At 45.5% G+C, this 18,326-nt stretch overlaps 1 protein-coding gene across 1 annotated transcript in view; it reads left to right on the top strand.

The window, feature by feature from the left end:
• The first annotated feature begins 477 nt into the window (after positions 1-477).
• Positions 478-18,326, top strand: part of slc44a4 (solute carrier family 44 member 4) — an 82,917-nt gene continuing 65,068 nt past the window's right edge. The window contains exon 1 of the mRNA XM_059639529.1: positions 478-606. Coding sequence (XP_059495512.1) covers positions 564-606 — 43 coding nt within the window. The 5' untranslated portion in view covers positions 478-563. The remainder of the gene's footprint in view (positions 607-18,326) is intronic.

The following is an 18,326-nucleotide window of genomic DNA, read 5'->3' as shown; positions in this document are numbered from 1 at the left end:
GGCGGGGCTGACAGGTGTCCGCGGGCGGGGTCTGAAGGTGTGGGCGTGGTCGGCAGGTGCTTTTGAGCGGGGCTTGCAGGTGTGGGCGGAGCCGGCAAGCGTCTGTGATTGGGGCTTGCAATTGTGGGCGTGATTGGCAGGTGTCAGTGTGCGGGGCGGGGAGGGGTGGGCGTGATTGGCTTGGGTCAGTGGGCGGGGCGGTGGAACGTTGGAGATGATGGGAACTGCAGATGCTGGAGAATCCAAGACAACAAAGATGAAGGGTCTATGCCCGAAACGTCAGCTTTTGTGCTTCTGAGATGCTGCTTGGCCTGCTGTGTTCATCCAGCCTCACATTTTGTTGTCTTGTTGCGGTGGAACGTTGTTGGCTTGGGTCAATGGGCGGGGCTGTGTGGGCACGGCCAGCAGGTGTCTGTGGGCGGGGCCGGCAGGTGTGTATAGAAAGGAGGGTGGTGCAGCTGACGCAGACAGTGGGGAGTTGCGTCTCTGTCGTGCTGTGTTTTTGGAGAGGAAGCAAGAGGGCTAAGGAGCGGTACTGAGCAACCTCCGGCAGCTGGAGCAGGATGGGCAAGAAAAAGAAGGAAGAGAGCACCTCCGAGCCCTACGGTAAGAGAGGAGAAGAAGAAAAACTGGCTGGTCTATCTACAGGGCTGGAGTAGAATGTGAGCAATAGTTGATCAAGGACTGGGCTGGGGAAAGGAGAAACACGAATTAAAGGATGGGTTATGGCAATGGCTGTGGAGTGGGCTTGATGGACGTAGAATTGGGTGGAAGTAGGCTGTATTGTATAAGATGGAGTGGGGGGTAGTGGTTGAGAAGTGGATTTATTGGGCACAGTGTAGCGTATTGAGTATGAACTGTGTATAGCATGTAGTGTGAGTCCATGTTTGGTGTTGGTTAGTTGGCTTTGTAGGGTGAACCTGAGCTGGGAAGGGTGTGGATGATGATTGGGAAGCAGGTTGTCGGGTATAGGATAGGAGAGGAATTGAGCAGTCATGGGATATTGTGCCATGTGGTGATTGAAGGTGAGCATGGAGTCATTCTCTTTTGACTATCTCCATTCAAATTACTTGTCTTTTCTTTGTTGGAGGAAATCTGACTTGAGAAATATTTAATGTCTGAAATTATGTTTAGATTTCAATCAGGCCCTTCCTCCCCCTTTCCACTTCTGTCCCCTTCTGTAAGTCTGTTCAGAAAAGTCAACTCTTCCAAATTCCCTCTTATTTTTGACTGTTTCTGTCTACAACTTGTTTCTTTAAGGAAATGTTTGACTGTAGTCTGTAAGTGCTGTATGAAAGGACTCTGCACAATTGGTAGCCATGGTCTGTGATGACTTATTGTCAGCAGGCATACTGTGTATGGTCCCAGGGTTACTGGGCAATGTGATTCATGTTATGGTGGCTCTTGATTGAATGTTTCTACATGATTTCTGACCAGAACTTTGCCTAAAGTGGTTAAAATGTGAAACAAATGAGTGAATTCCTGCCTGTAAATGATTTATTTGGTTCATGAGAGCTTCAGATGAAGGTTGATGTAGCGATGGCTATCCTCAATGTTTCATTAGCATTTACTCAGTGACTCTAAATTCATGATGGTAAGAATTTTGAACAGGTAACTTAATAGGTTGCACAACACTACAGCATGAAGCAATACATGTTTTATTTAATCTTTGTTTCCTGATCCTGCTTGTGTGACTGTGCACAGTAGATTAGGAAGAGGGAGGGTACATCAAGTTGCAAATGGAAGATAATAATCACAATCCATCCAAACAATATTTCTTACAGGTTGAACATTTCAATATTTAGTGTATTAAAGCTGTCCTTTTTAAAAAGGACAATGACTATTTCACCTCTTGTCTTCCCAAAGCCTGTTCTCCATAGCCCAGGCACAAGTGAGGAGTGTAACACTCAAGAAGCTTGACACCTTCTAGACAATGCAAGCCTACTTTATTTACTCCCCATCTGCCACCTTGAACATTGCGTCCCCTCACCACGGATGCAAAGTAGCAGCAGTGTGTGCCACCCACAAGACGGTGCTGTTAGTCCCTACAGCTCTTTTCAGCACACCTTTCCAGTCCTGCAATCCCTGCAATCTGGAAAGACAAAGTCAACCGATTTTCTGGGAACGCTACCTCCTGTAAGTTTCCCTCCAAACTACACTGCAGTTTGAAGTTCACAGATGAACACAATGAATTCTGGAGCCAGGGTTTCAGCTGAATGTGACTGCATGTGAGCAGACATTTGGAACCAAACTAACTAGCAAACTCAAGAATTCATGAGGTAACTGGACTGCAGTGTTTGTGACACAAAGGCAGAGGGCTGTGTCTCCAGAAAACAACTTGTCGAAGGAACCAAAAACCCTGACATTGATTCTCTGGAAAAGTCTCAGGAGTCTGATGGGCATTAAATGATGCAGCTTAACATTCCCAAGTAAGTGTTGACTGCAGAAAGTCTGAGACCAAGCGCTTGCATTATATTATCCCCAGTTTACTTCTGTCAAGAATTAGGCAATTGTGGAGTCTGCTTGTGAAGGATTTCTGAAGTTGGAGCTAATACAGGTGGAAACAGAGCTGTTTGACATATTCAGTGTTAGTGTGGAGTAGCAAATACCATCAGTGACTTGACTAACTTTTAATTCAATCATTGATAAATTGAGGGGTATTTATAGTCATAGTTGCACTTTAGTCATGAATATTAAAATGCTGATCATGGACTTCTTGTTAGGTAGTTTCACTTCCTTGATATTGAAGAGAATTTATGTGCATCAGGTGATAAACTGTTCATAGACCTGGATACTGACCAGCGAGACTCATACTTGTGAAGTTCACAGACCTGAGTGCAACAATGCAAAGAAACTGTACTTGACCCAGAAGGTGTGCAATGAGCTTTCTCTGTGGGGAGGCAGTGGCATAATGGTAATGTCACCAGACTAGTAACTGAGACCCAGGCACCCACTCTAGGTCATGGGTTCAAATCTCACAACTGGTGGAATTTTAAATTCATGAAATAAATTTGGAATAGAAACTTAGCTTTGTTACTTGGGGTATCATCAGTTGTAAAATCTCACCTGATCGTGAAAGGAAGGAAATCTGCTATTGCAAAAGATAATGTTTCGATTGGCTGGGAAATCCAGAAAATGGTGTCACAGTTTTGCAATAAAGGGTTAGTCAATTAGGACTGAAATGAGAAACTTCTTCAGAGCTTGATAGATCTTTGCAAAAAGAGGTAATAAATGATGAAGCAGGAAGGTGTGGTTTAAGGTAGATGATCAGCCACAATCTTGCTAAGTCTGCATTTGAAGGCTCCTGCTCTCACTTCATGTGAAAGTGCTGACTCCATTCTCTGGGATTGTTGTACGCTTTTAAGAATACAAGAAAGACGACCAGATGACTGACTCAAGAAGCAAATAATTGATCCACACTGCTGTTTGAATTCCTTTCGACTCTGTTATTGGCCCTTTCTGCCCAGTATTGTAGCCATTCTGTGTCCAATCAGTGCTTAGTTACAGGCAGACACTAGTGGGCTCTATCGCTCACTCAAAGGTCAGGGTGTCGCGTGTCCACAGGTTGAAAAGAAGGGAATCAAGGGTGAAGTTGAGGTAAATTTTGAGTTGTGAAAGGAATGTTCCTTATTTTCAGTGTTACCGTGGCAGTTAAGTCATGTGTGTACATCAAATTGTTCATGCGTGGAACGACCTGCTAGCTGAAGTGCTGCATGCAGATAAAAGACATCTGGATAAGTGCATGAATAGGAAAGTTCTGGAGGCAAATGGGCTAAATGCAGGCATGTGGGACTATAGTTTAGGAACATAGTCAGCGTGGACTGGTTGGACTGAAGCCTCTGTTTCCATGCTGTATGACTTTTTGATTCTAAATGGGCAGAAGTATGCCTTCATGTGCTTGTCATCAGCTTATCTAGTTGAGGCGATTGTACCCTTGGAGTATTACAGCCTAGAACCTGACTGGTCCCCTCCCTTCTGAGAAAGTGGAGAAATCCCAACATAACATGGTTCCATTGCAGAAGGATGTTGATCGGTCTGTCTCAGAGCCTGGCCACTTATCTTATAAAAAACATTTTTTAAAAACAAAGTAATTGGTCATTATTGGCAGCCGATGACAGTAACACTGTTCTCATTGTGAAACTTGCATGCATTCCACCTGGGGCAAGGAACACAGTATGTTCAAGAATGTGGAACAGACCAGGGTGGACTCTAGCTCGGGTCTTGATCCAGGTATTAATCCTATGTAGTCGATCAAGTACCAGGGCACAACAATGCTGCTGATATTGTGGCATGGATTTTAAAGTTAGAGGTTCTGGCAGTCAGCTCTCCAAAAAAAACTAGTGAAGAGAAAATGTTGCTTGTAAAATACATGGCAAGGCCACTGCAGTAATGTAATTAAACTTGAGCAGTTGTCCAGAGGAGCGTTCAAATGAATGAAACTTGATATTGCTCATGTTTTGGACCAGTGGTAACTTGGCTGAATATATACTCCCCCCCCCCCCCCCCCCCCCACACAAACACACAAAACCAGCAGATTTTACCACCAAGAAAGGCAAGGGTAGCAGGTGCTTGGAAACCCTGGCACCTGCAAATTTCCCTGCATGCTACTTAATACTCTGACTTGCAACTATATCACTGTTTATTCAGGGTCGTGGAACACTCTCCCTTCGAATGCTGTGAGCATACCCACACCTCATAGACTTCAGCAGTTCAAGAAGAGCAGCTCACCATCTTTTCCAGGACAATCAGGGATGGATAATGTCTGTTGGCATAGCCAGCAATTCTCACCTCCCACAAACAAATATAACTACACCTGAGGTTAATAGAAAGCAGGCATTTACATGCCTAAATGATTTTATCATCCTATGACTGAATAGTTAGCGTCTATTTTTATAATTGCTGCATTTGAACAACAGACTCTTGATCATGTTTTAATTGGTCTCCTACCTAGATTCGGATCTAACAAATTCCAGGAAGTATTGGTGTTTATTGTTTGCTCTATGCCCAAGGGGAATCTTTGTATGTAGAGTTCAAATTCCTGGTGTGACCTTTAGGCAAACAACTTTTTTGTGCAAAGTCTCTCATCAGTGCCTGAGTTAGCGTCAATGTTTGTTTGGTTGTTTTTTTATTTTTAGCACTGCACACAACATCAAAAGGCCTTTCCCCCAAAATGTTCCATAGTCAATTTAAGTGCAGTAACTGGGAAATTGTATGGAGCAGAGTCCCAAAAACAGCAATGACTCACTGTGTTTGTGACATAATTAGTTAAAGCAATGGCACATATTTTGTTTCATTGCTACTTGTGCCTCAACCAAGCTTGAAGAGTTCATTGAAAGTCTGGTTGACAAACTTGGAAGCCAGCTGTGTTTTTCAGCACCAAGTGGATTATTTAATGATTTAGTTTCTTGGGATGCTCCTCTGGATGGATATTCATCCATGTATGAGACCCACTCTCTAACCAGAGGCTATGTGGCATCTGAGCCAACTTGATAGAGGCATTAAGTAACACTTGACTCCAGCAAAGAGAACGTCCTCTGCTTTAACCTGGAGTAGCCATGATCCTGTTGAATGGCACAGCACACTTTAGGCGTAGAATGGCCCACTCCCGTTCTTGTTTCTCATGGTGTTTATACTCTGGTGATCCAGCTCTGCCAACTGGATGGGAGAGTTCTCAACAGAAATCCTTTCTAATCTAGACATTTGAAAATGCAGTGTTTGTTTTCAGATGACGCCCTGCTCTCCCTCACCACCACATCTTGTGACTCCTTCCATTGTTAGATAATCTAACAGCTTTAATGTCCTGAAGGGGATGTGAAGAAACTTCCCCAATCAGATATTGGGATGACTGATGTATTGTTTTTGTTCCTCACTCAACTGTTTCCTACCCATTTGCTCAAGGGATGGAGCTCATCTGCTCACAACTTTGTTTCTGTCAAACCTGAGATAAGCTTCCAAACTCCCCTTTGTACCATTAAGACCAGCACTCTCCATCTCTGTAACTTCACCCTATCTCAGTTCTGCTAATGAAACCTCCTTTTGGTACCTCCAGACTCCTCTCTTTCACTCGGTCATAGCACCAAGGCTCCTTAGACAGCATCTCTCAAATGCACAGTCGCTTCCATCTAGGACAACAGCAGCAGATACATGGAATCGCCAACACCTGCAATTTCTCCTGCAAGCCACTCACCATCCTGACTGCAAAATATATTTGGCATTCTTTAGTGTTGCTGAGTCAATCCTAGACTCCCTCTCTATTGGCATTTTGGGTCTGACTGCAGCAGCTCAAGAAGGCAGCTTGCCATCTCCTTCTCAAAGGCAACTAGGGATGGGCAATAAATGCTGACCTAGTCAGTGATTCCCATATCCTATAAAAGAAAATGAACTTGGAAAAAGGAAAATATGGAGATTTAGCAAGCCCCTGTCTTGGCAACTACATTGAGTCTGGAGTCACACACAGACCAGACCAGGACAGGGCTGCAGATTTCCTTCCTCTCACTAAAGGACATTAGTGAGCCAGTCAGATTTTGAGGACAATCTACTTGTTTCCATGGCCAATGTTATTGGGAGTAGCTTTATATTCTGGATCATTAATTGAATCTAAACTTCAGTTGCTATCATGATTTGGATTTAAGTGAATGCATCCAAGCATTAGTTTTGGGTCTTTGGATTGCTAGTCCAGTGATCACTATATTTTCTCAATGACACTACCATCTCCCCATCACATTATCCAGTAGCAAGGTTGAAGCCTAGACAATTATTGCCTGGAGGTTGTTTAGGGCTGTAGTGTGGGGTTAGGACTGGGAGTTGGAGTTAACCACCTGATATTCACATTACTAACTTGGCCAGCATTTATTTCCCATCTCTAATTGCCTTTGACAAACTGGTGCTGAACTGCCGCCTTTAGCCACTGCCTGTTTTGGGAAGAAATGCCTATAATGCACTCAGGAAGAGAGTTCTCAGACTTTGACCCAGTTCCAATGATGCGTGGTCCCAGAGGGCAGGGGGCATTCCCATGCCTCTTGCCTGTAAGTCTAGGTTGTAGTCACAGATTTGGAAGACTCTATGGAAGGAACATTAGCAAGTTGCTACAAACCCTAGTGCACTTGGCAATGCTCCAGCCCTAATTGGAAATAATTGTCAATGTGTGAGCTTCAAACTTTCCAACCGGACATGTTGGGGAGATGGTATTGTAGTGGTGATAGTACAGTGATGTACACACTGCTGCCGATATCCATCAACAGTGTAGCGAACGAATGTTAATGCTGGTTAATTTGGGTGTGGATCATGTAAGCTGCTTTCAACTGGATAGTGAGTTGCTTGTTGGAACTGCGCTCATCCAGGCAAGTGACGAGTATTCCATCACATGCCTGACATTTCGCTTGTCAACAGTGGACAGGTTTGGGGAGTTAAGTGAATTATTTGCTCCAGTATTCCTAGTCTCTGACCCACTCATAGCTCCTGTTTCTAGTTCTAGTGTAGAAAAAGCTAGAGACAGGTTATTGTGACATGGAATGATAACAAAGCAACATGTGGGGAAAAATATTTCCAAGAACTGCTTAAAATTCCATGGTTGATTTAAGTGTGCTTAAGGTCTGAAATCACTAAAGGGATGCTTGGGTGCTGTCGGATCTATCTAAGTGGGTCAAATGGCCTCCCTCAGCTATATCTGCCCTGAGCTTCAACCATGCTCAGTGTAAATAATTTTTCAGTCTTGCTATCTGTGAGCCTGTGTCTCATTTTGTTGGCAGTTGTTTGTAGTTGACACCATGAAAGAAATATTTGCATTTTTACAGACCCATTTACAACTAAAAGATATCTCCAAAAGACCTTCCAGTTGAAGTAATTTGCAAAGTGTAATTGCAGTTGTGATGTTGGGACTATCCCCTGCTGAGTGAAGTTTGTTATATCTCCGAGTGGGCAAACAGGTTTCTCTTTGACTTCTGGGTGCCTGTGTGCTGCTGGTTAATGATCCAAGACCTCACTTTCCCTGCCAAACTTCAGAACTTCATACTGGATGTAAATTGATTGCTGGGTTGTGCCCTTTGTGTTTGTGCATCATTCAGACAAAACAGGGCTCATTTAAGGCAGAGATAATGGGAACTGCAGATGCTGGAGATTCCAAGATAATAAAATGTGAGGCTGGATGAACACAGCAGGCCAAGCAGCATCTCAGGAGCACAAAAGCTGACGTTTCGGGCCTAGACCCTTCATCAGAGAGGGGGATGGGGAGAGGGAACTGGAATAAATAGGGAGAGAGGGGGAGGCGGACCGAAGATGGAGAGTAAAGAAGATAGGTGGAGAGAGTGTAGGTGGGGAGGTAGGGAGGGGATAGGTCAGTCCAGGGAAGACGGACAGGTCAAGGAGGTGGGATGAGGTTAGTAGGTAGCTGGGGGTGCGGCTTGGGGTGGGAGGAAGGGATGGGTGAGAGGAAGAACCGGTTAGGGAGGCAGAGACAGGTTGGACTGGTTTTGGGATGCAGTGGGTGGGGGGGAAGAGCTGGGCTGGTTGTGTGGTGCAGTGGGGGGGAGGGGATGAACTGGGCTGGTTTAGGGATGCAGTAGGGGAAGGGGAGATTTTGAAACTGGTGAAGTCCACATTGATACCATATGGCTGCAGGGTTCCCAGGCGGAATATGAGTTGCTGTTCCTGCAACCTTCGGGTGGCATCATTGTGGCAGTGCAGGAGGCCCATGATGGACATGTCATCTCGAGAATGGGAGGGGGAGTGGAAATGGTTTGCGACTGGGAGGTGCAGTTATTTGTTTCGAACTGAGCGGAGGTGTTCTGCAAAGCGGTCCCCAAGCCTCCGCTTGGTTTCCCCAATGTAGAGGAAGCCGCACCGGGTACAGTGGATGCAGTATACCACATTGGCAGATGTGCAGGTGAACCTCTGCTTGATGTGGAATGTCATCTTGGGGCCTGGGATGGGGGTGAGGGAGGAGGTGTGGGGACAAGTGTAGCATTTCCTGCGGTTGCAGGGGAAGGTGCCGGGTGTGGTGGGGTTGGAGGGCAGTGTGGAGCGAACAAGGGAGTCACGGAGAGAGTGGCCTCTCCGGAAAGCAGACAGGGGAGGGGATGGAAAAATGTCTTGGGTGGTGGGGTCGGATTGTAAATGGCGGAAGTGTCAGAGGATAATGCGTTGTATCCGGAGGTTGGTAGGGTGGTGTGTGAGAACGAGGGGGATCCTCTTGGGGCGGTTGTGGCGGGGGCGGGGTGTGAGGGATGTGTCGCGGGAAACGCGGTCAAGGGCGTTCTCAATCACCGTGGGGGGAAAGTTGCGGTCCTTAAAGAACTTGGACATCTGGGATGTGCGGGAGTGGAATGTCTTATCGTGGGAGCAGATGTGGCGGAGGCGGAGGAATTGGGAATAGGGGATGGAATTTTTGCAGGAGGGTGGGTGGGAGGAGGTGTATTCTAGGTAGCTGTGGGAGTCGGTGGGCTTGAAATGGACATCAGTTACAAGCTGGTTGCCTGAGATGGAGACTGAGAGGTCCAGGAAGGTGAGGGATGTGCTGGAGATGGCCCAGGTGAACTGAAGGTTGGGGTGGAAGGTGTTGGTGAAGTGGATGAACTGTTCGAGCTCCTCTGGGGAGCAAGAGGCGGCGCCGATACAGTCATCAATGTACCGGAGGAAGAGGTGGGGTTTGGGGCCTGTGTAGGTGCGGAAGAGGGACTGTTCCACGTAACCTACAAAGAGACAGGCATAGCTGGGGCCCATGCGGATGCCCATGGCCACCCCCTTAGTCTGTAGGAAGTGGGAGGAGTCAAAATAGAAGTTGTTGAGTGTGAGGACGAGTTCAGCTAGGCGGATGAGAGTGTCGGTGGAGGGGGCCTGGTCGTGCCTGCGGGACAGGAAGAAGCGGAGGGCCTTGAGGCCATCTCCATGCGGAATGCAGGTGTACAGGGACTGGACGTCCATGGTGAATATGAGGTGTTGGGGGCCAGGGAATTGGAAGTCCTGGAGGAGGTGGAGGGTGTGGGTGGTGTCACGGACGTAGGTGGGGAGTTCCTGGACCAAAAGGGGAGAAAATGGAGTCCAGATAGGTGGAGATGAGTTCGGTGGGGCAGGAACAGGCTGAGACAATGGGTCGACCAGAGCAGGCAGGTTTGTGGATTTTGGGAATGAGATAGAAACGGGCCGTGCGGGGTTGGGGAACAATGAGGTTGGAGGCTGTGGGTGGGAGGTCCCCTGAGGTGATGAGGTCGTGAATGGTGTTGGAGATGATGGTTTGGTGCTCGGGTGTGGGGTCATGATCGAGGAGGTGGTGTCGGAGAGTTGGCGTCTGGCCTCGGCGATGTAGAGGTCAGTGCACCATACTACCACTGCGCCACCCTTGTCTGCGGGTTTGATGGTGAGGTTGGGGTTCGAGCGGAGGGAGCGGAGGGCTGCCCGTTCTGCGGGGGAGAGGTTGGAGTGGGTGAGAGGGGTGGAGAGGCTGAGGCGGTTAATGTCTCGACGGCAGTTGGAGATGAAGAGGTCGAGGGAGGGTAGGAGGCCTGGGGGTGGTGTCCAGGAGGAGGACTTGTGTTGGAAGCGGGTGAAGGGGTCAGTGGAAGGAGGGTTGGGTTCCCGGTTGAAGAAGTAGGCATGGAGGCGAAGACGGCGGAAAATCATTTAAGGCACACAGCTAAAATTGAACAGAAACTCCAGAATATGGTGATTGTAGCCAGGAAGATAAAGCTGCCAGCATTGGGTGTACAAATATGCTTGGTTGTGTAGTGAAATATAGAAACACAAGCAAAGCTATAGGTGAGTGAGAACTCGCCTCTGAGGCAAATCAGAATCCTGAGGCAGGCACACATCACTGGTTAAGGAATGAGACAGTGCAGGAGGAGAGCATTGTGCTGATGCTGGATCCACCTGGAGCTACCCAATTAGTTCCACCTCCCCAAAATGCCTCCACTGGCATTTAACCCTAACTTCTCTCGTCCTTTTATACCATTTTTCTGAATCTTCTCTGCATCTTTTCTCCAGGCCTTGACATCCCTCCTAGTGTGTGGCACACAGAATTGCTCCAGCTGGGTCCTGACTAGTGATTTACGAAGAATTTAGCAGAACGAGTGGGGACTATGATAGAGATAGTTGCATGTTGGTAGCAGCTCAGTTCCTCTCTTCTCTCCCCCCTCCTCCGCATCCTTCCATTCCATCATTCTGTCCTGCCTTCACCTTCCCCATCCTGTTATCCCTCTGCCCTTCACCTATGCTTCCTTTTACTTGAGCCATTCCAAATAAAGTTGCAATGAAGGCTAATAGCATGTCTGCCAGCCCCAATCTTTATCTACAGAGATGCAGCTTGCTGGCAGGTGTCTTCAACTCCAATAAGTCAGTTTCAAGTCGCTTTATATTTACTGAAGCTCAGAGAATCTGTTAATGTCCAGTTTCACTAAATATGAAACACATGAGCCCCCTTCCCTGAAGGGCATTCAGTTAACATGTGTGGCTCTTTGTGCCAAGGAACTCAATTCTTAATGACACAACATTACATAGTCAACTTTATTTTTATAGATGCACCATAGAAATCATCCACCTGGCTGCATTACCACTTGGTGCAGCAACTGCTGTGCCCAAGACTGCAAGAAATTACAGGAAGTTGCAAACACAGCCCAGTCCATCATGAAAACCAGCCTTCCTTCCATTGACTCTGTCAACACTTCCTGCTGTCTCAAAAGCAGCCAAGATAATCAAAGACCCCTCGCACCTGAGTTATACTCTTTCACCTTCTTCCATCAGGCAGACGATATACAAGTTAGAAAGTAAATACCAACAGATTCAAGAATAGCTCCATCCCCACTGCAATCAAATCTGTGAACAGACCTCTCATAGACTTACTCTCTGGCTGTAACACTCTATTCTGCATTCTGTTCTATTACCCTGATATACTTGTGTAAGGTATGATTTGTCTGGTTAGCATGTAAAACAATACTTTTCCTTGTATCTCTGTACACGTGACAACAGCAAATCGTTTTAAATGTAATCCTGACCTTTTGAGTTGCTGTTCCAGCACAGCAACTGTAATACTGGTCTATCTGTCTTAAATAGATTCATTAAATATTGTCAGAGATAATGGGAACTGCAGATGCTGGAGATTCCAAGATAATAAAATGTGAGGCTGGATGAACACAGCAGGCCAAGCAGCATCTCAGGAGCACAAAAGCTGACGTTTCGGGCCTAGACCCTTCATCAGAGAGGGGGATGGGGGGAGGGAACTGGAATAAATAGGGAGAGAGGGGGAGGCGGACCGAAGATGGAGAGTAAAGAAGATAGGTGGAGAGAGTGTAGGTAGGGAGGGGACAGGTCAGTCCAGGGAAGACGGACAGGTCAAGGAGGTGGGATGAGGTTAGTAGGTAGCTGGGGGTGCGGCTTGGGGTGGGAGGAAGGGATGGGTGAGAGGATTATTAAATTCATGATTCATTAAATATTGTGTCTTTTCCCAGATGTGATTCTCCCCTTCACCTTCTAGTACCAAAGCAAGGAGCCCAACATACAAGACAATTCCCTCCAATTTCATTTTCCTAAAATTGCAGTCTGTAATGGAGATGGATAAGAAATGCAGCCTTGCTCAGAAACCAGTAACCCAGCTATCCCCATCAGGGGGTGCTGTCTGGTTAACTGACATATGTCTTCTAATACAAAGATCTGTCGCAAATTTTAATTAACATACAATCCATTGAACACAATTTGGAATCACACCATTCTACTTCTGCCAAGATGATTAGCCTGCACATTCCTTCAATTCAAATTCTTTCATGGTTGTCTCTTGTCTTCTCTTTCTTTCTGTCCATCTCCTTTGTTTTGTGCGCACATTTTTTTCATAGTTACCTCCCATCAGCTACAGTCTGAGGATGTACAGATGATTGACATATGTACATGGTGCTGTTGTGACCGACCAGCTGTTCTGAGACAACCCTGTCTGTGACCACAGGCACAAATCCCTTGGTCCACTTCAGATCTCCAGCTGAACTTAATGACAATGTAATAAAGCTAATTAGCTCAGCACTTGGCAAGCAAGGTAAGATGCATGTCTGATATGATGCACTGAATAATTAGAGAAAGACTGGCATTTTCCAGCAGCTTCAGGCAGTTGTCTCCCTTATTATAGCTAGTTTTGGCAGTTCTCTGATTTGGTGGTTACTAATCTGTTACCACAGAGACCTGTGGTTCAGTATCTGGGCCTTCTAGATGGTGAGAGTTTATTAAGCACCTAGACACTGCCTCCTTTTCTCCATTCAATCCATGAAATTGAAGGTTTGGAAACCATTTTCCCATATCTAGCCCGGGAACCTTGCGTTCCTGCCAATATATTCCTACTGTCAGTGCGGATAATTAGAACTTTCTGCTTGAACTATTGGGTTTTCAGGGATACTGCAGTGTTAAATGCAGGCATGCTCGTAGGGAGATCTCCTCCGTTCTGACTTGCACAATGTGACATCGCAATGAAGGAACCAACGCCATGATTTAACCTGAGACCAACTTTAAAAAGGCCTAGTGCTGAGTATTGCTTTGCATGGAGAATCCATGACGATTCTCTCGAAGATCAGCTCCACTTGTCCTAATGCCCTCCCTGCAACCATTTCCCCCTCCACCACTTCTCCCTACAGTGCTGCAATTCATTCCACTTCAGGGAATAATTCAAATCTCTTCAAAAGCCATGATTGAATCTGCCTCCACCACACCACCTCATGCAACATAATCAGGATTTGCTGTGTAGGAGTTTTTTCTGCTGTCACCAGTGCTTTTTTTGCCAATCACCGCTCCTGTTCGCAATCTTTTCAGCAATGGGAACAGTTTCTCTTTGTCTTCTCCACTTGGAACTTTCCTGATTTTTGAACACTCCTATTAAATCTTTTTTCAACTTTGTTATCCGAGGAATATGGTACCAGCTTTTCCAATATGACTAATATAACTAAGTCCTCCATCCTGGAAGCATTCAGTGTCTTCCTTGTACTGTCCTCAAAGGCGTTTACATTCAGCTTAAAGTACAACACTAGAACTGGATGTAAAACTAGTAGTCCAATTAAGATATATTTAAAGGTGTTCCTAGCTTTTATACTCTGCCCAGAATCCCATGTGTTTTATTAAGAATGCTATCTTACAAACTTTATCTAAATTTACATCAAGTACATATATAAAACTATAAAGAGAGTGCTGATCACTCTCTTAAAGTGTGTAGTGAAGTAAATTAGCCTTCCCTGCAATCTAGTGATAAGAAAATTAACGTCATAATACCAGGTCAAGGACAATCTATCAGGTTTATATTTTCTCCAGTTGCTGTTTTTATGATGTTTTGGCTTCTTTTTAACACACCATTACTCATAAACATTCTTGATGCAAGATTTCCCTACCCTTCAGATGAGAAAATTGTATTCATATCATCAGTTTCTGGTTACCTGGGTTTGTTTTGTTTATTGTTTCATTTGGATGTGGGCATTGCTGGCAAGGTACCCATCCCTAATTTCCCTTTTGACTGAGATTAAAAGGGGTATTCAGTGTTCAACCGCATTGTTGTTGATATGGAGCCTGGAGTCACATTTAGCTCAGAGCCATAGATCCTTCAGTCCAATCAATCTATGCCAACGAAATATCCTATATTACTCTAGTCCCACTTGTCAGCATTTAATCCATATCCCTCTAAACACTTACTATTCAAGTGCCCATCTAGATGCCTTTTAAATGTTGCAATTGTACCAGCCTCCTCCTCTTCATTCCATATTCACACCACCCTTTACATGAATAAGTTGCCCCTTTTAAACCTCACCACATTCCTCCCCCACCAACTTCTGTGTAGGCCAGACTTCCTAAACTAAAAGAAATTACAATGGCTGATAGTCTTATGGTCAACATTACTGAGACTAGCCTATTTAATTCCCAAATTCATTATTAGAATCTTTAAATTAACAAGCCAGTGTTATGGAATTCAAACTAATTTCCCCAGGGCACTTGGAACAAGTAACAGTACAGCACAGTACAGGCCCTTTTGGCCCATGATGTTGTGCTGAACCATTATCCTACTCTAGGATCAAACTGCCCTGCATACCTGATGTCTTACTATCATCCATGTGCCTATCCAAGAGTGGCTTAAATGTCCCTAATGTATCCGCTGGCAGTGCATTCGACACCCCCACCACTGTGTGAAGAACCTATCTCTGACATTGCCCCTATATCTTCCTCCAAACACCTTTTAAAATTATGCCTCCTTGTGATAGCCATTTCCACCCTGGGGGAAAAAGTTTCTGGCTGCCACTCTATCTAAGCCCCTAATCATCTTGCACACCTCTATCAAGTCACCTCTCATTCTTTCTCACTCTAATAAAAAAAAGCCTGAGCCCCCTCAACCTTTCATCATAAGACCTGCCCTCCAGTCCAGGCAGCATCCTGGTAAATTTCCTCTGCACCCTCTCTAAATCTTCCACATCTTTCTTATAACAAGGCAACCAGAACCGAATACAATATGCCAAGTGTGGTCCAACCAGCTGCAGTGAAACTTCACAGCTCTTAAACTGAATCACTCTGCCAATGAAAGGCAACATACCATACGCCTTAACAACCCTATCAACTTGGGTAGCAACTTTGAGGGATCTATGGACATAGACCCCACCCCATAATGGCACAGTGGTTAGCACTGCTGGCCTCAGACCACCATGGATCTGGGTTTGGTTCCAGCCTCGGGCAACTCATCCCAGGAATCATCTGGAAGCTGTTCACTGAAGCTACAATGGCTGATTTCCTCGATTAGAGACATAGCCCAAAATGTGCCCCACCACCCCACCCCCCACCCCACTCCTCTGTTCTCAGCTGTGCGCATGGTTAAATAAGGTCATAAAAACCCAAAACTTTCCACACCTTGAAAGGGTTATGGGCACTTAGCTGGAGGGGCAGGACAAACAGCTTATTTCATGTGGAGATAATGGCAAAGTGGTAATATCAGTGGACTCGTAATCCAAATCCCAGACTCCACTGTAGGATATGAGTGTTCAAATCCCATCACACTTGTTAGTGAAATTTAATGTTAATTTATAGATTTACTCATGGGCTGTGCTTATCACCGGCTGGCACAGAATTTATTACCCATCCCAAGTTGCCCTTGATCAGATGAGCAGCCGCCTTGAACTGATGCAGTCCATTTGCTGCAGATACATCCACAATGCTGTTAGGGAGTTCCAGGATTCTAATCCAGTGACACTGAAGGAACAGTGATATATTTCCAAGTCAGGATGGTAAGTGGCATGGAGGGGAAACTATCAAGTCGTGGTTCTCCTCGATCTGCTGCCCTTGTCCTTCTAGATGGTGGTGAAGGTGGGTTTGTAAGGTGATAGTGAAGGCTCCACAGTGCACTGTGTAGATGGTACATACTGATATAAAGTGAGAGTTGGAGGAAGGGAATGCTTCTGGATGTGGTGCCAACAATTGAATTCTCAGCTGACATCAAACCTGGTCCGGTTATATACATGACCCACTATAACTGTGGGTCTGTGATAGCAAGTGCTGCCCTTGCCTGTGAGGGCCCACACCCCGTGAAAGAAAACAATGATATATGTCTGAGGAAGATGGAGTGGCTTGGTGGCTCAATGGTAAGCACAGCTGCCTCCCATCAAACCAGTGTCGCTGGTGCTTCCGCCCTTGGGTGACTGTGGAATTTGCACATTATTCCTGTGTTTGCATGAGTTTCCTGTGAGTGTTCTGGTTTCCTCTCACATCCAATGATGTGCAGGGTGGGTGGATTAGCCGTGGGAATTGCAGGCTGTGGAGACAGGTTAGTGGACCGGTCTGGATGGGATGCTGTTTGGAGAGTCTGTGTACACACAATGAGCTGAATGGCCTGCTTCCACACAGATTCTATGAAACTGGACCATGAAAATCAGAAAAGAGTAGTAGATAAATAACAGGAAATGTTTGACAGAATAATGGAATGTATTGTACTGTAGCTGATATTGCAGTCATGGAGATCCCATGTTTGATAACACTGCTTTGTGTAGCAACCTGACTGGTAAGACTGAGCCAAAGTAACTTGAATGAGATCCTTTAAATGGAAAGGATCAGAGGGTAATAGTTTTTTTTTTTAGTTAGTTTTGTACAGTACTTGGTTTTTCCCTCCAATGAAGTGACAGTGGGCTTAGATAATTTGTCTCAATGTTTGGTTTTCTACCACGTGAAAATAATGTACAAAAGTAAGCTTCACACAAATTAACACAAATGCATTGATATCAATAATACCACAAAGTGGTAAGGCCTGTAATGTAAAATATATCAAACCTTTTCAGCATGGCTGAATGTGCAAACATTCTAGCTTTCAGAAGGGGCTGGTAATTTATTTAAGTAGGCTAGTTTCAGTTTCATGAGGCCAGCATAAAGTGTATTAATTCCCTGGGCCAAAAAACCAAGAAATTCTTCCATTTCAAAGTTTAGCAGCTCACTTTGAGGAATGCATTTGTCGCCCAGAGTTTGAAAAAACTGGTATGGATTGAGTCATCAGGTCAAAAAACACACAAACACGTGACCCTTGTGTGGATACCCAAAACAGATGCACTCAGCAAGGCAGCAGGAGCGTGATGGGAGGGAGCGGTGAACAAGGATGTGCGTTTAAATTTACAATGCAACAAAGCCAGGCAAATGACAAGCTGTTGAAGTACACTGATGACAACTGGTATTCATCTATCAATCAGATGATGGGAATAGTCTGTGGCTTGTGTAAATATCATAATTTTAAATACCTTCTCTACAGAACCGTGTAAGAATATCCACGATAATGGGAACTGCAGGTGCTGGAGAATCCAAGAATACAAAGTGTGGAGCTGGATGAAGGGTCTAGGCCTGAAACGTCAGCTTTTGTGCTCCTGAGATGCTGCTTGGTTTGCTGTGTTCATCCAGCTTCACACTTTGTTATCTAAGAATATCCACGGTTTGTTGGGATCCGAGGGTGCAGGGAGAATCCCTGAACAGTCGATTTGGATCATTGTTCTTTTGATCTCGATCTATATACCTTCACAAGTGGACTGTCCCGGACGGGTATTAGAGTTTGCTGGAGGTTATATGCCCACTATTATCTGGTGCCCTGTGGACTTTCAGCACTTGGCTAATAGGCTAATATCCCGCCAGCTTTGGAAGGAAGGGATAGCAATAGACACGTGGACCCTAATCAATCTGCAGGGCCCCGCAGGGTGACAAATGCCCTGTTTGTGTGAAGCATATGGTGCAAAGTAAGACCACTGGCGTAATGCACAAAATGCAGACCATATTTTAGACCCAGTGGGTCCAATGACTCATTCCACGGCGACACTCGAACTCGCTAGCTACACCCAGCGCCTCAACGCAGGGAGTTCCGCACTGTC

Source organism: Stegostoma tigrinum, chromosome 34 (assembly GCF_030684315.1).
Source record: "Stegostoma tigrinum isolate sSteTig4 chromosome 34, sSteTig4.hap1, whole genome shotgun sequence".
Lineage (NCBI taxonomy): Eukaryota > Metazoa > Chordata > Chondrichthyes > Orectolobiformes > Stegostomatidae > Stegostoma > Stegostoma tigrinum.
Note: the sequence above shows the minus strand (reverse complement) of the source record. Positions and strands in the feature narration are given on the sequence as shown.